The sequence below is a fragment of the Lagenorhynchus albirostris genome, chromosome 3, assembly GCF_949774975.1.
Source record: "Lagenorhynchus albirostris chromosome 3, mLagAlb1.1, whole genome shotgun sequence".
Lineage (NCBI taxonomy): Eukaryota > Metazoa > Chordata > Mammalia > Artiodactyla > Delphinidae > Lagenorhynchus > Lagenorhynchus albirostris.
This window is the reverse complement of record NC_083097.1, coordinates 117,513,731-117,538,764: the sequence shown is the minus strand read 5'-3', so window position 1 is coordinate 117,538,764 and position 25,034 is coordinate 117,513,731. Positions and strand designations below refer to the sequence as shown.

Here is a 25,034-nt window from a genome sequence, read left to right as displayed (position 1 = left end):
TATACATACATGGTGTATGTATACGTACAAGGTGTATCTATACGTACATGGTGTATGTATATGTACATGGTGAGGAGGCTGCAGCCTGCAAGCCAGGAAGAAGACCATCATTAAGAAACCAGCTGCTACATAGAGAATGGACTTGAGGACATGGGGATGGGGAAGCTGGGACGAAGTGAGAGAGTGGCATGGACATATATACACTACCAAATGTAAAATAGATAGCTAGTGGGAAGCAGCCATATAGCACAGAGAGATCAGCTCGGTGCTTTGTGTCCACCTAGAGGGGTGGGATAGGGAGGGTGGGAGGGAGGGAGACGCAAGAGGAAAGAGATATGGGGTATATGTGTATGTATAGCTGATTCACTTTGTTATAAAGCAGAAACTAACACACCATTGTAAAGCAATTATACTCCAATAAAGGTGTTAAAAAAATTAAACAAAATTAAAAATTCAGTCCCCTGGGATTTCCCTGCAGTGTAGTGGTTAAGAATCTGCCTGCCAATGCAGGGGACACGGGTTCGAGCCCTGGTCCGAGAAGATCCCACATGCCGCGGAGCAACTAAGCCCGTGAGCCACAACTACTGAGCCTGCTTGCTGCAACTACTGAAGCCCACGCTCCTAGAGCCCGTGCTCTGCAACAAGAGAAGCCACCGCAATGAGGACCTCACGCAATGCAACGAAGAGTAGCCCCAGCTCGCTCCAACTAGAGAAAGCCGGCGCGCAGCAACAGAGTCCCAATGCAGCCAAATATAAAATAAATGAATAAAATTCAGTTCCCCAGTCAAAACAACAAGAACAACAACTGGATCTATCAATAGACATTAAGGAAATGGTGATGTGGCAGTTCCCTTAGCTTTAAGATCAGTGTAACTACCCCTCAAAAAATAGCATTCAGAAAATGTATTAAACTCAAAAACAGAAAATATGTTTCAGGATTGAAGGAGGTAGATACTTTAGGGGACACTTCAGTTGATCCTTTTAATTAACTCTGACAACCTTCCATTTCAAGGTTTAATAACTAAACTACACCATAATTTTGGCAAATCTGAATTGCCTGGAATTTATCTCAAGTTATTTTCTGTGACAAAGATATTTGAGCATCATAAAACTCATAGGCAATTAAAATGCAAAGCAATATTTGGATTATTTTCATGTATAAGCATGGCCTCACATTTTATAGGGTTAAATAAAGCAGTATGCAAAGGCTAGCATGAAAAACTCATATCTATTAAGTAAGTAAAATCAGGTACAATTACGGGACAAGCACATTGGAAAAACTTCTTCAAAAAGAGGAAATAGATCATCCTGGAAATTACATATACATCAGCTAACGTTCTTCTTTACATTACAGAACAAAGAGCTAAAATACAGTTATGTAGAAGAGCATAATTTTCCTTCAAACTTAACATAAAAAACCAGACTGGTACCAAACCATTTAAATTGCACCCCATGACACACGGTAGCACAGTGTATGAAACAAAAGGGGTCACATTCACACACGCTATTTGCAAACTTGTGGCCTCATAACAATTGGCACCATCCGTGACTGGAGTGGAAATGTATATATGAAGTGGCTCTATCTCATTTTAAGGTGACACAGAATGTATTTTCTGACAAATTATTATAGGATTTAGATTGTATTTATGTTCTTTCTGGATGGATCAATTGTTTCATTCCATTAGCAAATATTTTTTATCTCCCACGTTTTGATACTAGGCACTGGGACCGGATGAACATGATATTAGACTCCTGATTATCATGGAGCTTCCAATCTTAGGTGAGGGAAACAATAAGTACATAAAGAAATAAAGTGAATTTTCTAAATGTTAATCACATTTTAAGTGAATTCTCTAAAACTTACATGCAGGTGTTGATATATTAGAGAATAGAAATTGAAATTTTAATGACCTCGATAGTCTACCAAATTGATCCTATTAATAAGTAAATGGAAATGAATAGGAATAAGTGGAAACTGTTACACAGTTACACTGAAGTACTATAAATACATGTTGAAGAATACTTGACCACCTAAAGAAGAGGCAAGCAGAAAAGTTATCCAAACAGTAGAGGTGGATTTTTTAAAATTCCAAACTAATTTAAAAATTACTGGCAAATGAGTACAAGGAAGTAATACTTCAATTATATTCTACTTTAATCAGACTATTTGTCTTTCAGCCAACTGTCCTAAATGAACATGGGCCTCCAGAAGAACACGACGTTCTCTGTTTACATTTATATCTACGTCAAACACATTAAAAAGAGGAATCACTACTCAGCCATAAAAAGGAACGAAATTGGGTCATCTATAGAGACGTGGATGGATCTAGAGACTCACACAGAGTGAAGTCAGAAAGAGAAAAACAAATATCGTATATTAACGCATATATGTGGAACCTAGAAAAATGGTACAGATGAACCGGTTTGCAGGGCAGAAATTGAGACACAGATGCAGACAACAAACGTATGGACACCAAGGGAGGGAAGTGGCAGGGGAGGGGAGGGCGGGGATGAACTGGGAGATTGGGATTGACATGTATACACTAATATGTATAAAATGGATGACTAATAAGAACTTGCTGTATAAAAAAATAAATAAACTAAAATAAAAAGAGAGGAATCACCCTTGTTCCCTCAGGGGGTCTTCAAAACAGAAACAGACCGAGTCACGGGCCCCCTTCAGCCATCTTCATAATCAAACACAGACTTAGAATTATAGTGGGCTGCACGTCCTCACTCCACTGACTTGGGTACTTTAAAATCCACGGTATGGTTAGTTATGAGTTGTTTTTTTTTACCAGCCATACCTTCCAAGTATATTTATTTATTTTTTTAGCGGTACGTGGGCCTCTCACTGTTGTGGCCTCTCCCGTTGCGGAGCACAGGCTCCGGACGCGCAGGCTCAGCGGCCATGGCTCACGGGCCCAGCCGCTCCGCGGCATGTGGGATTTTCCCGGACCGGGGCATGAACCGGTGTCCCCTGCATCGGCAGGCGGACTTTCAACCACTGCGCCACCAGGGAATACCCAGTTATGAGTTTTTTTAATCGGCTCCAGATTGAAGACAGCCTGTGGAGATGCCGAGATGTTTCCAGAAACAAACACCATTTCCGCACTGACGCCCTATCTCCGGCAATCACGCAGAAGCCTACGAGGTATCCGGCCCCACAGAGATCCGGTAAAAGCCTTGGCCTAGCGGAGGCGGGGAGAATCTATGTCCTTTTTATAACCGTTTTCTCTAAGTACTTTTAAACCAACAGATTTTTTTTGTGTGTGTGTGGTACGCGTTCTTCTCACTGTTGTGACCTCTCCCGTTGGGGAGCACAGGCTCCGGACGCGCAGATCCAGCGGCCGCGGCACGCGGTATCCTCCCCGACTGGGGCACGAACCCTTGACTCCTCTATCTGCAGGCGGACTCCCAACCACTGCGCCAACAGGGAAGTGCTAAACGAGCTCCTCTTTACGAAACATAGTCTTCATCCCGTTAAGGCCAAGTTCTCGCGAGACGACAAGACACGCCGCAGAGCGTATTCGGGCGTTCGCCTGCGCGCGCTGCGGCAGCCCGCACTTCCGTCGGAGGCGTGTTGCGACTCAGAGCAGCTTCCCGTCCCGTGTGGTGACGTAGCTGTCTTTTTTCGACTAGGTCGGCCGTTAACGGACGGAGGCCCGCAGAGCTGCGGAGTTGCAGAATCTGGCGTTTGGAGCTGCGGTTGTTGGCGAGATTTCGCGTTGCCCGTCCTCAGCCGTTTCGCCGATAATCAGCGGATCGCTTTGCCAAGTGCCGGGAAGAACAAAGGAATTCGGAAGGAGACGCTCGGCTCCCGGCCACCTTGCTCTGAGTGGCTTCCTTTTCCGCTCGCGCCTGTCCGGAGAAACTGGACTTATAATCGTCACTGGATTGTAAGTACCCGAGACGAAGAGAGCTCACTACGCCCCGCTTTTTGCGTATCTTTGTTCCGGGAGAGTTTGTGCATTGGGAGTATCTGCTGAGCCTTACTTTCTGTGCCGAACATCATTCCGTAGGAGCCGCCATTTGCTTTCCCTGCGTTGTCCTGCAGCGGCATCTAGAGGTTGGAACTTGGCATCGCAGCTGATAGATTTAAATGGACCTGCGTAAGGCAATGCGTCAGTAACGACTGGTATTGTTACAGCATATTTAGAAAGACTTGGGGCTTAATTCAGAATAGACGCTTAGTTGCTATTCTACCTAGAACTCTTTGTAATTAAAGACTTCAATTTATAAAGAACTGGTCTTTCTGTTGAAATAGCTGAAATTTTTCAGTGCAGCAAGTGGTTATTAGAGAAAAAGTCACAAAGAAATAAAGATGAGTAAGAGCAAAGATGATGCTCCTCACGAACTAGAGAGCCAGTTTATCTTACGCCTACCTCTGGAGTATGCCTCTACCGTGAGGCGGGCGGTACAGTCTGGTCATGTCAACCTGAAGGACAGACTGACAATTGAGTTACACCCTGATGGGCGTCATGGAATTGTCAGCGTGGACCAGGTCCCATTGGCGTCAAAATTGGTAGATCTGCCATGTGTTATGGAAAGTTTGAAAACCATTGATAAAAAAACCTTTTACAAGACAGCTGATGTCTCTCAGATGCTTGTCGCCACAGTTGACGGTGATCTCTATCCTCCTGTTGAGGAACCAGTTGCCACTGCTGATCCCAAAGCAACCAAGAAAAAGGATAAGGACAAAGAGAAAAAGTTTGTATGGAACCATGGAATTACTCTGCCTCTAAAAAATGTCAGAAAGAGAAGGTTCCGTAAGACAGCAAAGAAGAAGTATATTGAGTCTCCAGATGTGGAAAAAGAAGTAAAGCGGTTGCTGAGCACAGATGCTGAAGCTGTCAGTACCCGTTGGGAAATAATTGCTGAAGATGAAACAAAAGAAGCAGAAAACCAAGGCCTTGATATCTCTTCCCCAGGAATGTCTGGCCACAGGCAGGGCCGTGACTCGTTAGAACATGATGAGCTTCGGGAGATATTCAATGACCTTAGCAGCAGCAGTGAAGATGAAGATGAGACACAGCATCAAGATGAAGAAGATATAAACATCATTGACACTGAGGAAGATCTGGAAAGGCAGCTACAGGACAAGCTAAATGAGTCAGATGAACACCAGCAAGAAAACGAGGGAACTAATCAGCTGGTTATGGGAATTCAGAAACAGATTGATAACATGAAAGGCAAGCTCCAAGAGACCCAGGACAGGGCAAAGCGACAGGAGGATCTCATCCTGAAAGTGGAAAACCTGGCTCTCAAGAAAAGATTTCAGGCTGTGCTGGATGAACTGAGACAAAAGGAAGACCGAGAAAAGGAGCAGCTCAGCTCTTTGCAAGAAGAGCTAGAATCACTTCTAGAGAAGTGAGGAGAGTTTTGATACTTAATTTCATTCCTGACAGTGGTCAGCCTTGAAAGAAAAACTTTGTTTTCATCACCTGGACTAGATAGTAAAACTTTGCAGTAGTTCCCAATTTCCTCCACTGCCTTCTATTGGATTTGTCTTGTAGACAAATATAACTGTGAATTTCTATCTCATTTGTCTTTTGGAACCACTTTGGTGGGTGTTTGTCCTGTAGTAAGTAGGAATGTATAGACAGATAAATGCAAGGAAGTTGTAGGATTAGTGAACAGTTCAGTTTAGTAATTAATCACAGCTTCACTGCAGGACTTTGCTGCCGTTTCTCTGTTTACCAGAAGCTGCCATTGCTACTCTGTGATGCCATCTGAGATAAATTAGTAGAGTCTAGTTTGGTGGCAGTGAAGTTTGTTTACATATGTTTTCCCATGCTGTAGCTATTGTCCCAGTTATTCAAAGCAGTTTTCCACGTTTTGCATTGCAAATCATTTCATAAAGTTGTTTTCACAATAAGTAAAAGCAAGTAATTTTCACCTTATAATGTGTCTTGCTCTTTTAGAGGTAGTGGGTATCAGATCCTCTTCTGAAGTGGTTTCTTTATGGGGTTTAAGGGACTGACCAATTGGATTGTGTTTTGTAGGAAAAGAAGCAGTTATGTTAGAATTTAAGAAAAAGAGGAACAGCAGAGGCAAAGAAATGGGGAAATGTCATCTTTGCATTATGTTTCCAATCCACCTGCTCCATTTGGAGGTCAGGAGATAAAGAATGTTCCTAAACTATCCTAAATTCTTTTCTTTCAGCCTGATCTCACCACATTCTCTCACTATTTTCAATCCTGAGCTTATTTCCATTTTTTTCAAGGAGTTTAATTACTACTCTTTCTCTATAATAGTCTATTGGGATAAATATTATTATGCATCTATCACACCAAAGTCTAAGTTACCTGTTACTCGTGTCCTCACTAGGCTGTAAATGCACCGAGATTACGTACTTTGCCTTGTTAGTCACTGTAAACTTACTAAAGAAGAGTAGAGATTAAAATCACAAGGTCAGGAGATGTGGTGCCTGTGTTTGTATCCTATTTCAGTGACCTAGTTGAGATTGATCTTGGGCAAGTAAATTAATCTGTTGGTTTCAGTTTCCTCATCTCTAAAATGGAGGTGATAATATTACCTACCTGGGGGCCCTTGAGTTGTTGGCTATTGAGTTGATACATATAAGGACTTAGAACAATTCCTAGAATAAAAGCAAACTATTATTGCCTATTTACTAGGGTCTGAACGTACAGGGATTAAAAATTTGAATTAAAGACTGATTGAAATGGTAGAAAAGTATAAAGAAACAGCTGCTTTAAATGCGGTTGACTGATTTCAAATTAAAGAATCATTCTAAAAGTTTATAAATTACAGCAGAAACAAAGTTTGCTTCAAATACATCTGCAGCATAAGCAAACTGAGTCAGTTTACTACTGTAGCTTTGGTTTTTATTTGATTCATTTACGGCTTGGTCTTGCATAAATATTAAAACCTCCATAATGAAGAGTTATTATCTGTTATGTAAACTTCAAAAGGGAAAAACTTAACTGAAGAAGATTGGGATCCATTTCCCTTCGTGTAAATCCAGAGTTACCAAGAAAGACTCACTTTTCTCAGAGCTCCCTTGCCTGATGAGTGTGATGTATAGTTGGGCTACGGTTTTCAATATTTCTGAGTTCATGAATGGAAGTTGAATTTTTTAAATTAGTGTTTTAAAATATTATAAGAAAAAACACTGAAAATATTAAGCAATGCAGAAATTTTACAAATTCTTAATTTTATTCACTCCCCTATTGCCGGTCACTTAGGTTGTTCCATTTTACATTTGCTATTACACAGAATGCTGCAATAAGCATGTCAGTGTGGTCTCTGTTTTGCATTATTTCTATAGATTAGGTAAATGGGATCTTTATGTTCACATCTAAATGTCATAAAGCCTGACGTTTTGAATTTGTAGATCAAATGTTTGAGACAAAAAATTTGGACAAATTGTGACCAATCATGTTTCTGAAGGACTGTCTTCAACTCTGCTTAAACTTTTATTACCTGGTAAGAACTGTGTGAAAACACAGACTAGGAAGACTGCTCACCACACAGCAGGTATATTGGCCTTTCTGTATTTCAAACGCCCAGCTCTTTCACACTACAGAGCTTTACTTATATTACACTTATATTTCCCTTTTCCTGGAACAGTCTCCAGATAGTCTCATGGCTAGCTTTTTGTTACTCAGCCCTCAGCTCAAACCTTACTTTCTCTGGTAATCCTATCTGGCTACTCAATCTGATTGCTAGGGTACATGTGATGTGGGTGTGCATCTTCACTGAAAATTTGGAAGTTCCTTTGCCATTGTTTTCCATGTATGCGCGGGAGTACATGTGCTCCAAGTGCAGCTGTTTAAATATATTTCATGGAACTTGAGATCTGTGTATTATTGCACAGCTATGTCTGATAATTCAATGAAATTACAGACGATTTCCCTATTAATGCCCTCATGATCCCTTGCGCTGATTACTAACCTGGTTTCCCCAAAACATATACATATATGAATTTAATGCAAAAGCAGTTGATGATTTATTGTAGTATCCTGCATCTCTTGTGTTTGTAAAAATAGTATGTGCTTTTAAAAAATAAACAATGAACCATACGTAATTAATGGACAGTTTTAAAAAACCAAAACAGTTTTTAAAAACCCTCAAATGTGAGGGACTTCCCTGGTGGTGCAGTGGTTAATCCATCTGCCAATGCAGGAGACACAGGTTTGAGCCCTGGTCCGGGACGATACCACATGCTGTGGAGCACCTAAGCCCATGTGCCACAACTACTGAGCCTGTTCTCTAGAGCCCGTGAGCCACAACTACTGAGCCTGAATGCCACAACTACTGAAGCCCGTGCATCTAGAGCCCATGCTCTGCAACAACAGAAGCCAGCGCAATGAGAAGCCCGTGCACCGCAACGAAGAGTAGCCCCCGCTTGCGGCAACTAGAGAAAGCCTGAGCACAGCAACAGACCCAATGCAGCCAAAAATAAATAAATAAAGAAAATTAATTTCTAAAAAACCATCAAATGTGATACGAAATTTTAAAAATTTAAGAAATTAAATTTTTTTCTAGTTTAAAATGGCACATTGTTCCTATGAATCTCTTTTCTCTGTCAGATAGCCTGCTAATATAGTAACCCCCAAGGGCAAGGAAAATAGGAGATGAGACAACAGTGGATGAGACATGTCAATGTTTTCAGAAGGCCAAAGCAGATGAAGAAACGATAAATTCATAGATCACAGAAAGTTACATGCTAAATGTCTGCAAGGAGGTATACCAAGGAGAAACAAACCCACCCACTTGATATAGACACGGAGGCTCAGTTTTTACAGGCAGTTTCCAAGGAAGAGAAAAGGTGTGAGGCTAGAAACAGGATTCATTAATATCTGTGTTCAGGGACTTCTCTGGCAGTCCAGTGGTTAGGACTCTGGGCTTCCACCGCAGGGGGCACAGATTCCATCCCTGGTCTGGGAACTAAGATCCTGCATGCCATGTGGCACAGACAAAAAAAATAAGATAAAATCTGTGCTCAGAGCTGTTGGATGTCCAGGAGCCCTATCTCACTCAAGCCAGATGACTTTTCCTTCCCCATGCCACAGACAGAAAGTTTATTTTCTGGGTAAATTGAACCAAAGAAGGCACAGATGGAGGCTGGGGGTCCATAGCATTGAACAAGGGAATTGTGTGAAAGTCTGTTTTCTGACTGCAGGATGTCAACCCTCTTCTCCCACTTGGTGTCATTAAATCAGTACCCAAGGTAAACACCACCCGCACCCCCCCTCCCCCGCAAACACACACAGACACACACACAGTCAAGACTGGAAGATTATTCTCTGAAGAAACCATATGGTACCAGAGAAAAGAAATCCAGATACATTTGGGCACTCTCCAAAGAAAAGGCCAAGTCACTACTTACTACAATGAAGTCTACCTGTTGACAAACAGTATCCACGCACAATCTGCTTTTAGGTGCCTCACTTTTAAATATTAACTGATACCCAAAGACTCAGACAAGGAAAGCTTTCTAAATGAAAGAATCCTTTTAGCATACTTTCTGCCCCCTCCACCGTTTTGTTTTTACCCCCAAAGTAAAATACCGCCTAGGGCTTAAAATGTAAACTTTAAGAGAATTCGTTCCAACGCTGGGATTATAAGCATATGGGAGGATAAGTGTGTCCTGACAGCGGTACCCTCACCGATGCCCCAAACTGCATCTTGCCTACTAGGCCTGTAGTCAGTTATATCCAGAACTGCTGCTGCATAAAGCTGCATGGCTCCTCAGCAAGAACCCCGAGACTCAGCACGCACAGAGCGCTGGAGCCACACAGGTCTTTTATATCAAGGTTTTCAGCTGTATGTAAATGTTTTCCAATGCGATTGTACACGGCCTTGACTTACCTCTAGAAATAACGAGGGTGTGCGTCCCACCAGCTCACAGGGCTTCAGGCCAGGATCCTCGGCGATGTTACCACGAAAGAGGGGATCTGCCCGCCTCAGGCCTCCCCCGGCGTCGCCCCCAGCGAGCAGAGAGCTACACCTGGAGAGGCGCGGCGGCCGGCACCTTTGTGGAGCCGCCATTCCTCTCCGGAGACGATTAAGGGTTTTCTGATCCGAAGGAGCCACCGATTGTCAGGTAAACCCCGCAAAGTGTTTGTTCGTTTTCCCTATTTTAAACCTTTGTATCTGTAGGTTGACCCTTTGACCCCGGGCGCGATCAAGCACCTCCCATTTTGTTTTGCCGGGAGGTGAGGGTCTCTGGCCGAACAGGAAGGCAAGTCTTCCTCCGCCGCAGCAGCGCCTAGAGTTTCTGGCCGTAATCGCAGGAATTTATCGGACAGCTTTCTACTGCTGTATTGAGATTCATTAGAAGTGTTTCTCTAGTCGGCCCCGGGGCCCGCGGGCGCTGGGACTAACGGGCGGCGCGGAGCGAGCGGGAGGGCGGCTGACGGGTTTAGGGCCCAGACGCGGCGGCCGCAGGGCGCCAGGAGAGGCGCGCGCGGGCCCGCGGGCCGGGGGTTATTTCAGTGCGTGGGGAGGGCGGCCCGCGGCCTAGTCTGGGGTTAAGCGGCTTCTCCCGGAGAGAGCCGGAGAGAGAGCCAAGAGCAGGCGGCTGGACACGGGACGGCCTCCTAAGCTCCAGAGAGTTCCCTTCCTCGGAGACCAGCAGAAGAGTGGGCGAACATGAAATCCAATCCTGCCATCCAAGCCGCCATCGACCTCACCGCGGGGGCCCTTGGGGGCACAGCATGCGTCCTGACCGGGCAGCCCTTCGACACACTGAAAGTGAAGATGCAGACGTTCCCTGGCCTGTACAAGGGCCTCGTCGACTGTGGCCTGAAGACGTACTCCCAGGTGGGTTTGCGGGGCTTCTACAAAGGGGCCGGCCCCCGCGCTGATGGCCTACGTCGCCGAGAACTCAGTCCTCCTCTTGTGCTACGGCTTCTGCCAACAGTTCGTGAGGAAAGTGGTTGGATTGGACAAGCGGGCGAAGCTGAATGATCTGCAGACTGCGGCCGCTGGTTCCGTCGCCTCTGCGTTTGGCGCGCTGGCCCTGTGCCCCACTGAGCTGGTGAAGTGCCGGCTGCAGACCATGCACGAACTGGAGATGTCAGGGAGGATAGCAAAAAGCCATAATACAGTTTGGTCCGTCGTGAAGAGTATCCTTAGAAAGGATGGCCCCTTGGGCTTCTACCACGGACTCACGAGCACTCTGTTTCAAGTAGTACCAGGCTATTTCTTCTTCTTCGGTGGCTATGAACTGAGCCGATCGTTTTTTGCCTCGGATGGATCAAAAGATGAACTAGGCCCTGTCCCCTTGATGTTAAGCGGTGGAATTGCTGGAATTTGCCTTTGGCTTGTCATATACCCAGTGGATTGTATCAAATCCAGAATTCAAGTTCTTTCCATGCTTGGAAAACAGGCAGGATTTATCAGAACTCTTTTAAGTGTTGTGAAAAACGAAGGAGTAAGCAGCTTTATATTCTGGTCTGAAAGCTACTTTGATTCGAGCGTTCCCTGCCAATGCGGCACTATTTTTGGCTTATGAATACAGCAGGAAGATGATGATGAGCCAGTTTGAAGCATACTGAAGTGTCTTGGTGAATCTGGATCCAAGTACACGCCTTTGAGGACTATAATTTAACTCAGAGTTTCATGGAGCACTGGACCAGTGTGGTATTATTTTTGACTTCATGGGAACTTTGCTTTTGTCTTCCCTGCTTATATGCTAAATCTTAACCTTTATGGAAGAACCTCTATTTTATATCATATAATTTCTGCCCATAATTGTATTGAAATAGAAAAGTTGCTGCGCTTGTGTTTGGTGATATAATACAGGGCGAGTGGGTGGCCGTATGTACCTAATCTGAAAAGCTAAACATAGTTGTATCACCGGGCTTTTGCATAAATCTACACATGTACATGCAGTTTGTTTGCTTATATGTTGTGAGTGAAACACAGTTTGGTTTCCATGTTTAATCTCATGTCACTAGAAAAACCGAGTTAAACATGTTTCAAGATGGTTATAAATGATTACTTAACCCACTCAAGATGTAGGGTCTCTTTAAAAGTCTGCTTAACATGTGCACTATATTAGCCAATTAAAGTTTTTAAAAAGTTTTTGGTGCTTGAAAACAAAAATATCCATCTACATTTTTTCATTTACAATGATTTATTTTAATTTTTATTGAGGTAATCTTGATTTATGGCATTATATTTCTACATCTGTATACCCTACAATGTGCTTACCACCAAAAATTTATTTTTCATCTATCACCATACAGTTGATCCCCTTTATCCACTTTGTCTCCCTCGTTTACCTACCCGCTCTGATAACCACTACTCTGTTGTCTGTAATGACATGTTTGTTTTATTTGGTTTTGGTTTGTTCATTTATTAGGGGTTTTGTTTGTTTATTATAGTTTTTCATATTCCAGATATGAGTGAAATCCTATAGTATTTATCTTTCTCTGTCTGACTTACTTAGCATAATACCCTCAAGGTCCCTCCATGTTGTCGCAAATGGCAAGATTTCATATTTTTTCTCATCTAGATTTTTTGTTTAATATTTATTCGGTTGCACCGGGTCTTAGTTGCGGCATGCAGGATCTTTAGTTGCAGCATGCAGAATGTTTTTTTAGTCGGGCATGCGGGATCTAGTTCCCTGCGCAGGGATCCAACCTGGGCTCCCTGCACTGGGAGCGTGGAGCCTTAGTCACTGGACCACCAGGGTGGTCTCTGTCATCTTAGATTTTTAAGAGGAGAATATACCTGCATACTGATGTGTCTTCCACAGCCTCGAGTTAAAGTTTCAGAGTAGGCATCCTGGATTTTCCCAAGATGTTCTACTCTTAAAATCGTGCCATTCATCTTCAAAGTGGGATCATATTCCACACTCTTAGTTAGGTGTGGCCTAGAGCATTAGGCCTCTGGGAAGTAGCCTGGCCTTTGTCTGTACCAAATTTCCTTCCTCTCTTCTCCCAAAGAGCTTCCCCTCTGCTCTACTTTAGACTGAGGAAGGGGTGAGGGATGGGGCTGTGCTTCTGTGCTTGGATGAAGACCCATGTAGTTGACAACAGTTCTTGGCTTCCAGTCTCAGGGTCCTGGCCTGGGTAGGATTCCAGATGTACTATTGGCCCATTTAGGGGTTGTTGATTCCTTTTGGATCGTTCACTGTCCTCTCTGCCTCCACCAGTCAGAAACCCTTCCAGGGAACAGAGAGTGCCAAAGCCATGAGAACTTTTTGTGCCCTGATGGTGATCAGGTGACGTTACCAGTGGATGAAGTCCTCTCCTCTCAAATAGAACTAGACAGAACTTAGTGCTTGCAGTCCACAGTGATTAATGTTAGGGCTGACCCATCCTGAAGTTTACCTGAGGGCTAATAACTCCTTGTCATTTTTTTACAGTGTTGGAAACTTCTGAATTTCGTAGTGGTCATCTGTGAGTTTTATTGATGACTATATATGATGTGACTTTACAAAGCAATGAAACATAAGAAAAGCAACTTTATTAAACTGTACCATATGTATGTATATAGGCACTGACAAAAACCAAAAACAAAAAAACATAGTTCGTCTGATCCCCACACACTTGTGCATGTGTTCTTTGGCCCTATAATGTAAGAGGGTCATTCTTACTAAAGTAAGCCTCATCATTCCATGATGATCCAAGACCAGCAGAGTCTCTCTCAATAAGAAGTGTTCTTAAGCAGCCTGTAAAGCTGAAAAGAGGTAGGCTCCCAGTGTTAATGATCGCACGTAGCATGTGTGTCAATCACTGCTGGTGGAATGTACACCTGGTATGGAATCCCCAGTTTCCTTCAGCTTTCTTCTATCTGTGAAACCTCTGAGGTAAGTCTAGCCATATTGCCAGAGGCAAGAGGGTCAGGGTGATGGATGTTGACAAATGGGGGCTGGGGCAGACATTTGGGGAGGGGATGCTCAGTGTCATGCCTGGTGTGCTCCAGAGCGGTGGCTGGCCTTCCATTTGCTTTTTCTTTAAAAGAAAACCATTTTTCTACTTTACATCTAAGTTATTTATACATTTAAGTTATATATTACGTACGTAAGTGGTCAGTAGCTACTTAATGGGGCTTCATTCAAGCAGGTCTGGATTAAAGCAGAAAAGAGAACAGGAATGGCTTCTGCAGGAAGTGGACCTTTCAAAGTCCGAAGGCCCCCTGCTCAGTACCCATGAGCTTGTCTCAATTAGCCCTATAGTCAATGGACCTTTTCACATGTTGTCCATTAAAGGTTTACCTAAATATCTTCAATAGAAATCATTTGAGGCAAGCAAGAGTGGGAGTAAGGAATTGAAACCTAAGTCAGAAGAATTGTTTTCCACCCTTTTTGCTTAATTCATGGTTCAATATTTAGATACAATTTGTACCACTTCAGATCTGTACTCAGACAAAAATATAGTAACTTGAAATATTGTGTTTAAAGAAACTTGAGTGTTCTATCATTAAATTATTTACCTAAATAAAAATATTTATTGAATTCACACCATTTACAGTATACTGTATTGAGCTCTGGGTATTCAGATATTAATGGTCTAGTTTCTGTTCTCAGGGATCTGATGGTCTAGATGTTTGTTTTCAGTCAGAAGAGCAATATTGTAGAATACAATTTAGAACAATAAAATAGAATCCAAATTATGTGTGTGTGTATGTAAAATCAATGATGTGTGTGTGTAAAATCTTTTCCTTAACTGTGTTTTTGTTTTTATATTGTGGTTTCTTTAGTCTTTAAATTAGTTTCATGGTATTTCTTTCTTTTTTCTTCCCCAGCTTTATTGACATATAATTGACAAATAACATTGTGCATGTTTACGGTGTACAATGTTATGATTTTATATATTTGTTTATTATGAAATGATTATTACAATAAGGTTAGTTAATGTCCATCACCTCACAGGTTACTATTTATTTATTTATTTATTTTGAGGTGAGATGGTATTTATTTCTAAGATTTAAGTTGGTCAAATGCATATTTCTGATGCCTAGCCTTATTTTAAACTTTATTTCCACATAGTATAATTTATCTCTCAACTTTTTAAAAATTATTTTTATTGAAGTATAGTTAATTTACAATGTTGTTAGTTTGCAGTGTACAGCAAAGTGATTTAGTTATACATGTGTGTGTGTCTGTGTGTGTGTGTGTGTGTATATATATATATATATATATATACTTTTTCAGGTTCTTTTCCATTATAGGTTATTATAAGATATTGAGTATAGTTCCCTGTGCTAAAGAGTAGGTCCTTGTTGTTTACCAACTTTATATATAGTAGTGTGTATATGTTAATCCCAAACTCCTAATATATCCCTCCCTCCCCCACTCCCCTTTGGTAGTTCATTTGTATCATCTTTTTAGATTCCACAAATAAGTGATATCATATATTTGCCTTTTTCTGTCTGACTTCACTTAATATGGTAAATTCTAAGTCCATCCATGTTGCTGCAAAAGGCATTTTTTCATTCTTTTTATGGCTGCATAATATTCCATTGTGTGTGTGTATGTATGTATATATATATATATATATATATATATATATATATATATATATATATACACATACCACATCTTCTTTATCCATTCATTTGTTGATGGACATTTAGGTTGCTTCCATGTCTTGGCTATTATAAATGGTGCTACTATGAACTTGCATGTATCTTTTAAAATTAGAGTTTTCTCTGCTATCCCTCAATTTTTTTTTTTTTTTTTGGCCATGATGCAAAACATGCAGGATCTTAGTTCCCGACCAGGGATTGAACCCAGGCCATGGCAGTGAAAGCACCGAGTCCTACCACTGGACTGCCAGGGAACTCCCTGGTATCCCTCAACTTTGAAAAATCTTATTATACCCTTTGGTCTACTGTCAGGACCAGATGGTATGCATCTTGCAATGCTATAGTGATACTGTAGCTAGAAATTCATTCTCTGTTCCAGCTTTCATGGGATACTAATACCAAGATACAGCAGTTAAGTATATGTAATATCTCAGAAGGACCGTATCTGGCAGTGGAGTATCAAACTTGATCATTTTCTTGAATTAAACAAGAAAATGTCCCCAAGTTGTTGAACTTGGAAGAAAAAGCCTGTGCGTCCGGAGCCTGTGCTCCGCAGCGGGAGAGGCCACAACAGTGAGAGGCCCGCGTACCAAAAAAAAAAAAAAAAATCTGAACCCATTTGTCTCTGATATTCCAATCAGAAACCTCTCATATTAGTAGTTCTGGAACTAAGTCTTAGTGATGTTGATATCCCCAGAATGCTCAGAAGGTGGCCTTATGAGCAGCTCTCCACTGAAGGCTCCTTGTTCATCCTCCACATTTGAGTATCATTGAATGGGAGCAGAGAGAATTGGAAGAGGAAGATGGCTAAATCAAATTAGTGATCAAGAGGATAGAGCATATGTTGGCTTGAGTAAACTTCTGTGGGTGGTTCAAGGAACAGAAGGTAGGGCTGGGATAGGTCCTAGACCAGGTATAGCATGATTATGCCAAATAGAAGGTGGCTTCTAGTTGTCTTTAATAACAGCACATGTTTGTGCCTGGCTGTGTCTGTCTCTTAGGAGCCTAGATATGCTTCAGTGCTCTATACTTCCAGGTTGTGGGTCCATGTGCTAAACATTAAGTACTTTGAGGCTTTGAATCTTTGATAAAATAGTCATGAGTTCTAGCTCATCACCATCCAGGATACCACCTTGTTCTACCTGGTACCAACTCAGTACACAATATAGGATTGCTTAGCAGTGGGTTTTCTTTGTCATCCAGCAAGTTGGGTGTGTCATCCAGGACCACCATATGCAGCACTGTCATGCATATGAATCAAGACCATGTTTTTTCCCTGTAGGTAATTCTCATGTATCAATTACTTCAGTTACGACTCATTTTCCTCAAAATCAGCTTTATTCTAAGATTAAATCAGCTTGCTTACTCTAAAGATTGAAAAGTAAATGATGTCTTCATTAGCTCTCATGTCTATAGCCTTATCGGACATCATGACAGCCAAGAAGCAGAGGGTGACAGTCCCTAAGATTTTGCTTCATAGAGCAAATGCAGAGCAGTGCCACCCAAGGGAGACTGGGGCCCAGCTCAAACACATCATTAGGTGTTGGTCCAGAACTTCTACTTGTGTGTGGCAAAGTTGAGCTAAGCTTCTTAATTAAGGCTTGGATTTGTAGAGCCTGAGGCTGTAACCACTTTGAGACTCCTTCCTCCCTTTGCAAGACTACCAAAACCAGTAATGGTATGAGGGAAACCTCCAATAGAACATGAGTTCTCAATAAAATATCACCAACTAACAAGACTAACAGTGTGAAAAACAGACTCAACAAATAAAAGATGTATACAGAAGAAACAGAGATTGGAACAACATGGAAAGAACTTAAAAGTAAAAGATATTTAATTTCCTCCAACAAAAAAGAAGGCAATGGCAATTGTTTTTAAAAAAAAAAAGAACAAATTGTTGTGAAAACCTGCCAAATGGAAATTTTGGGGGAAAAAAGCCCACCAAAAACTATAGTTAATTTAAAAAAATTCAGTATATTGGGTGAATCTCAGGTTTGGACCTAGCAAATATCAGAACATCAAGAATAAAGAAAACATCTTAGAGTAAAGAAGTTTACAAATAAAAGAATGAGAACTAGACTGATAGACTGTTCATCAACAGTCTTCAATACCAAAAGAGGGAGAAGGAAAATTAGTTTACATTTTATTTTTTTATATAAATTTATTTATTTTTTTGCTGCGTTGGGTCTTCGTTGCTGTGCACGGGCTTTTGCTAGTTGCGGCGAGCGGGGTCTACTCTTCGTTGCGGTGCGCGCGCTTCTCATTGAAGTGGCTTCTCTTGTTGCAGAGCATGGGCTCTAGGCGCGTGGACTTCAGTAGCTGTGGCTTGTGGGCTCTAGAGCGCAGGCTCAGTAGTTGTGGTTCACGAGCTTAGTTGCTCCGCAGCATGTGGGATCTTCTCAGACTAGGGCTCGAACCCATGTCCCCTGCATTGGCAGGCGGATTCTTAACTGCTGCACCAACAGGGAAGTCCCTAGTTTACATTTTAAAATCTATGACCAACCAAACTATTGGCTAAGAACATGAGGATTAGACATACAAATAACTGAATTATGCCTAATAGGTTGCCAGCTTTAAAACATGTAACAATCTACTCTAAAAAGCAAAATATAGTAGTGGAATATATGTTTAAAAACTGTAATTTTTTAAAGTCCCCATTTGCAAGGAAGCCATATTCAAGGATTAAGGAAGATTTATTAAAAGTGTGGTAAGTTAGTTCACTAGTTTTAATGAGTGATATTTGAATATAGTTTAGTCTTTTAACAACTCTACATAAAAGTTTAAAGTTCATTTTCATCTCTTTGCCTTTCAGTATTAAAAACTAGATTAGAATATTAGTAAGAGATCAATCTGGAAATAATTCACAGTAATGAATTTGTCCATCCTTTAAAAGAAAAACTACTGGGAAATTATTATGAATGTAGAAAGTCATCATTTTTACCTAGTTCTGGACTTTCCGTTGGGGGAATTCCAAAAAGTGGCAGAGATACTTAGTACTATACATATAGTGCCCTCTCTGTCATGTACTTAATAAGATATCCAGGTAAAGAAGTTTCTGAAAGTTGTCTTCAAATAAAAGGGTAAAAGGTTGCCAATAGCCAAGAAATAAAAGCAACTTTGAACCAAGAGTAAGGTATAATTTTTTCCTATCTTCAAATTTAGTCCATATGATCTTTTCTGGCTTTACAAAACTCTGATCACTTCTCAACAATATGTGAATTCAGTGCATCTATCAACTAAGATATTATTAAGTATCTGTCTTCTTATGTCTGGGTCTAAATAACTCCCCGGTTATATAGTGCCTCCAATTTGAGTCCAAAATCATATACCATATTGGCCAAAAAAGAACTGGCCTCCATATTTTCTGTAGTTGAAAACTTCCCTGGTTCTCACATGAGCTGGAACTAAGCCAGCCAAATACAGAGAAGTCTTGATCAGAATTCTTTGCCTTTTCTCTGATCTTCATGAAAATTCAGCTAAGTATGAAAAGAAGAAAAAAAAATCTGACCAAAGATTCAGATTCAATATCTCTATAAAGTACTTAATGAGTGAAAGGAAATACTGTCTTTCCCCTGATTACTAAGGATTCATGTATTTGACTCTCATACCTAAAATAACACCATTTTACTATGATTATAACTTTACGTGTGATTGAAGACATGTCAGCATTAAATTTTTTTGTTTTTTTTTTACAGTCATTAGGAGTTTTAAATTTTTAAGCTGTAATTGACATGTAACACTATATTGGCTTCAGGTGTGACAATGATTTGATATTTGAGCATATTGCAAATGATGACATAAGTCTAGTTAACATCTAGTTAACAACATTCTTTTTCTCTTTTGAGAATTTTCAAAATCTTTGAGAAACTTCAGTTCTTTCTTCTAGTCATGAGTATTCAATTTCTGGAAAGTTCTGTGCCTCTGGATGAGAAAATGCCTATGAGGAGAAATTTTATTTTTTCCTAATCATATTTGTTAATTGGGGACTAAATATTTTGTACTTTAAAATAAGGTTATTTTTTCTATTTCATTCAAACTAGACATAAAAATTGATGTTTGGTTGCTTCAAGAGTTTATTCTTAGTTGTAGTTAATTTAGACTTTCACAGTGATATTGCTCTCTCCCCTTTAGAACTTCCCATTCTTTTAATCTTCTTTTAATTGCTCTATAGGAGGTAGAATGCTGATGTGGTTGAGCAGTGTTTATCCCAGAAGGACCATACATAATCCTAAGTCATGTCAGGTTGAAATCTGAAAGAGGGAACTAAGAGAGGAAACAAAGAAAATATTTCCTTCATATATCACCATATAAATGCCAAGTAGATATTAATTCTTTTAAAGTAGGATTGGATGGGACACCACTTTTGCTATAAAGCATTGAGAGAACATATATACATGTACTTTCTTGAAATTTTTTTAAAATGGCCCTCAGGTTGATAATACTTACATCTCAGAAGTTAAAAAAGAAATTGTCATTCCACCAGATGCTTATTAAATAATCTTTTCATGCCAAACGAAAAAGCACGATCAGTTGTTCAATATGCCTATGTTTAATTTTTTTTCTCAGTCATCCATCATAAATACACTTTAGGCAAATCTAAGAGTAATCTGACCTACATTTTTTGTCCATTTTTAGCCAATATAAGCATATACAGTGTTGAAATATTAATTGCAAATGTCAAAAAAAAATGAACTATATGTGTAAGTTTTATTTGAGTACTAAGCCCCTACAGGATGATACACCTTAAAATGGTACATATTAAAACATTTTTAGTTATCCACTTCATTAACCACAGACAAAGCTGCTTTAGGAGTATTATAAAGAATATTACCTGACTATATTCAATAGGGTAAATTATTAATATTGGTGGTTCAGAACTCTCTCTACATTGCTTTGAATAGAGAATTTGAAATGACTACCTTAAATAAACCTATTTGAAATCATCATTAAAAGATAATGCATTTATTTTTACTCACCTATTAGAAAAAGAAAGAGGCATTAATACTGGATTGAAAAGGTAGGAAGCAGATGAAAAAAGAACATGCAGGGTTAACTAGACAGAAAGTAAAATCAAGATATAAACAAAATACTATATCAACTCAAGAGCCTTGACTTAAAGCATTCGTAGCCAGACAACTTTCTGATTCTTCTGTTAATGAAACCTACGCTATTCTTGCAATTGCCTTTTTGCACTAGTCCTGCCCAGTGTCTTGAACCAGACCACTAGGGAGAATCGGCTTCAAGAAGTTAAACTCATTTAACCCGGAGCCTCCCGTCAGACACACCTCGTACTGGTAGCTCTGGGACAGGGTCCCCGTGCCGCTGACGTCCACCAGGTGGCCTGGAAAGTGGCCCTCGGGCACCGAGCAGCGACTCACCGAGGCCGCCCCGCCCCTCCTGCACAGCCGCACCGCGACAAACACCAGTACCGAGAAGAGGAAGAGCGACGACACCGACGCCAAGGCGACCACCAGATAGACGGTGAGCAGGGTGGCCGGGGCCGCGTCCGCTACTTCCGCTTCAGGGGCCGGCAGGTAGGGCCGCGAGAAGCCGTCCACCAGCAGCACGTGCAGCGTGACGCTGGCCGAGAGCGGAGGCTCGCCGTTGTCCTTGACCAGCACCAGCAGCCTGTGCTTGGCCGCGTCGCGCTCGCTCAGCAGCCGGGCCGTGCGCACCTCGCCGTTGTGCGCCCACACGCCGAACAGCCCGGGCTCCGTGGCCTTGAGCAGCTGGTACGACAGCCAGGCGTTCTGGCCCGAGTCGCTGTCCACCGCCACCACCTTGGTCACCAGGTAACCCGCCTCGGCCGCCCTGGGCACCAGCTCGGTGCAGGGCGCCGAGGCGTTCTGCAGCGGGTACAGCACGAAGGGCGCGTTGTCGTTGTCGTCCGCCACGAGCACGCGCACCAGCGCCTGGCTGCTGAGCGCGGGCGAGCCGCGGTCGGCGGCGCCCACGCGGAACTCGAACGCCCGCAGGGCCTCGTAGTCCAGGGACCTCAGGGCGAACAGGTGGCCGTTGTCCGGGTTGATGGACACCAGGGAGGCCAGGGGCACGTGCGCGTCGAGGGGCGGCAGCAGCGAGTAGGTGACCTGGGCGTTGGCGCCCGCGTCTCTGTCTGTGGCGCGGACGCTGCTGATGTGCAGGGCGGGGCTGTTGTTCTCGCGGACGGACAGGGTGTAGGAGGTCTGGGTGAAGGCGGGGGCGTTGTCGTTGACGTCAGACACCAGCACGGTTATGTTGTGCTGGGTTTTCAGTCTCGGTGTCCCCATATCTGTGACGGTGATGGTGATGTTATATTCGGATCTTGTTTGTCGGTCCAGGACTGTGTTTGTGACTAAACTGTAAAAATTCTCAACAGAGGGTTTAAGAATGAAGGGAAGATCATCTTGGATGGAGCAAACCATCCTTCCATTGTCTCCAGAGTCAGGATCTGAAACGCTGAATACAGCAATTACAGTCTCCTGCAAGTTTTCTGGGATCTCAGTGATAAGCGTTGACATGGTCAGTTCTGGCGGGTTGTCATTCAAATCCATCACTTGGACAAACACCACACAACTGCCAGAAAGGCCCCCACCATCTGTCGCCTGAATATTTAATGTATAAGTCTGAATAGATTCAAAATCCAGTTCCTGTGTTAAAAGGAGTTCTCCCGATTTTGCATTTATTCCAAATGTTTTCCGAATATCCTCAGATGCTTGGGGAAGTACATAAGATATTTCTCCATAGGTTCCAATATCTAAATCTCTGGCAGAGACAATGGCAACCTGGGATCCAATGGGGCTGTTTTCTAGGACATGCGCCTCATAGTGCAGCTTTGCAAACTCGGGGGCATTATCATTGATGTCTAAGACTTCAATGCGGATTAGGGCGGTCCCAGACCTGGGTGGAATCCCGCCATCCAGCGCTGTGACGGTTAATCTGATCTCAGGCTGTTCCTCTCTACCCAGTGCTTTGTCCAGCACCAGCTGTGGTAACATTGTGCCGTCGGAACTGTCTTGTAATTTAAGATGGAAGTGGGAATTGGGGCTGACTGTGTAACTTTGGAGACTGTTGCTTCCTACATCTAAGTCCTGGACACGCTCTATTAGGAAAGTAGTTCAAGGAGTGATACTTTCTGAAATTTTCAATATTATTTCTTTGTCTAGGAAAACTGGAGAATGATCATTTATGTCCCTAATCCGTAGCTCAGCCTGGAAAAACGTCAAGGGATTTTCCAGTAACATCTGGAAAGGTAGTACACAGGGCTCGGTAGGGCCACATAGCTCCTCCGGGTCCAGTTTCTCACTTAACAACAAATCCCCTGTCTGCCTATCAAAATGCAAACGCATTTTTTTCCCTTTGGAAACGACCCGGGGGGCCCGAGCAGCTAGATCATCTACCTCCAACCCCAAGTCTTTCAACAGATTGGCCACAAAGGAGCCACTGTCCATTTCCTCGGCCACTGAATAACGCCTAGGCTCAGAGCCAGCCTGAGCTATGCCCAGCCAAACAAAGAATATGAAGACTTGCCTTTGTTTCAGAAAGCATTTCTTCCTCTCTCGTGCCTCCATCGCACTCTCGTCTCCCAGCAAACTTGACCCAGCTCGGATTCACGTTGTCGCTGATCTATCTCCCAGTATCACTCAGACACTGGGATAAGTGGAGATGCCTATGGCCCTGATTTCCCGGAGCAACTGCCTTAGAAAGCCTCCTTTTCCTGCTTGCTTCTTTAGCAGAGCATCTGGCTAGAGGAGCGCAGACTGGTAGCTTTCTTCCTTCTACTTCTAATGCTGCGGCGCCACCCTGCGTCCTTTCCGAGTGTTTATTTTTACCAAAACATTAAGGAAATCCCAGTCCTTTCTTTCAGACTGATGGCAATCTAAATGTAATATTTTCAAGTAGTGTCTCTCAATGTACCGAAGTAAAAATAATTCCATATTAACTAAAATCCAGTCCCTAATAACTTTTTAAAATTATCCTTCCATTATCCTCCCCCAGTTTTCTTCAACTTAAATAAGACTTCTATTCACTCCTGAATTCCTTTTATAAATGCACTTATTTTCTTAAACACTTGACATAAGGAATGTCTTAGAAAATTTGTTTTTAAACCAAGTTTTATGATTGTATGGTGTTACATCTGTATATTCTAGAACAGTCCCCTGTATTTTATTGATATTGAATTTTTTGAAGTGTCCAGATCAGTTGTCTTATAGGTAAACAAAAGATAAAAATAGCTAAGGCATTGGTACTTGTGACTATAAATTAACAATTAGCTGTGCTTCAGAAGAAAAGAAAACACTACTGAAGATAGAGCAATAAAACAACAACTGTAGCATTATTCAGAAAGGGGGTGTTTCCTCTGCTTTCTACCCAGAGCCCAAAAGGCAAGAATGCCAAGGGTGATAGCTGTCTCCACATGCTATCTTGTTTTTAGCTTCAAAGAACCTAATTTAATTGGAGATAAGGTGATGTTAAAGAGATGTATCTCCCGTCTCTCTGTCTTGCATTAGGTTGGCAGAATATGGGGATTTTTTTTTTTTTACATTCAATGGAAAGAAAATTCTGGAAGGAAGGACCAAGGCATTTTCTTTTTATCCCAGAGTTCTGAGATAATCCTTAAAGAGGTGAAGTCTTCTTCTGGAAGTACTTGTAGGATGAGCAGGTAAGTGTCAACATCACCAATTTTATGGAATTGTCATCCAACATCTTTTACATGAAGAAAGGTATTTCTGAAACTATTTCCTATGTAAATTGCCTGAATGTTTGCCATGTAGCCATGAAGTTGCCTGGTAATTTTCTTGCAGTGGATGTTTATAATGCACAGATATGAGTGGTATTTAAAATGTGTGGTGAGTACGCACCAGAGATTGGAGAATTCAGTGAGACTGGAAAATTCAGTGAGCCTGCAGAATTCTGTGAACAGCTCCTTAATATACTGAGATTAAATCTTGAGCAGGCTTTGACAACCAGGTTGCTGAGGAGCATGCATCTCAAAGGTTGTCACTGATTGTCACGAACTGGACCTTAGGAGGTCTGAGACTAGTGTTGATACCTATCATTTTCTTCTGTGCGAGTTAAACTTACCATAGGTTGTTCTTCATCCAGTGATTTTCCCCCAAGAATGGGCAAATTACTCACCCCACTATTGCATCGCATATTATTGTGAAATTAAACTCCCTGTGTGGTTTCCAATGGTGGAAAATTCGACCAAATCTCATGCACATCCCCATGCACATTCTGAAACATTCACAAGAATTTTTCAAAGGGGCAACATCGCAGATTCATAGATTTTTCTCAGAAAACAAAAATGTTTACAGGTAATACTTGGAAATGTATAGTTTCTATAGGTCTGGCTTCCTATTCGGGAGGAAAGGCTCTTCTGTGGGTGTATCTAAACTATTCTTTGATCTCTTAATAGTTTAGATCCACCCACAGAAGAGCCTTTACTCACGAATCTTTGGTCAGTTTGGAAACCACCTTGCTCAGGTCTGTCCGCCCGCCGCTACGAAGACACTCCCCTTTCCGCTGCGAGGCCAAATCTCCAG

The 25,034-nt window shown here is 41.9% G+C and overlaps 1 protein-coding gene and 2 pseudogenes across 1 annotated transcript; 2 read left to right on the top strand and 1 right to left on the bottom strand.

Annotated features, from left to right (window-relative positions):
- Positions 1-3,636: 3,636 nt before the first annotated feature.
- LOC132518378 (transcription initiation factor TFIID subunit 7-like) lies at positions 3,637-5,893 on the top strand. The gene has a single exon (XM_060146343.1). The coding sequence runs from the start codon at positions 4,325-4,327 to the stop codon at positions 5,372-5,374; it is 1,050 nt and encodes a 349-aa protein (XP_060002326.1). The 5' UTR covers positions 3,637-4,324; the 3' UTR covers positions 5,375-5,893.
- A 4,727-nt stretch (positions 5,894-10,620) lies between these two features.
- LOC132518376 (mitochondrial ornithine transporter 2-like) lies at positions 10,621-11,528 on the top strand (annotated as a pseudogene).
- Positions 11,529-20,643: 9,115 nt separating this feature from the next.
- Positions 20,644-23,063, bottom strand: LOC132517144 (protocadherin beta-2-like; annotated as a pseudogene).
- Between the last annotated feature and the right edge of the window lie 1,971 nt (positions 23,064-25,034).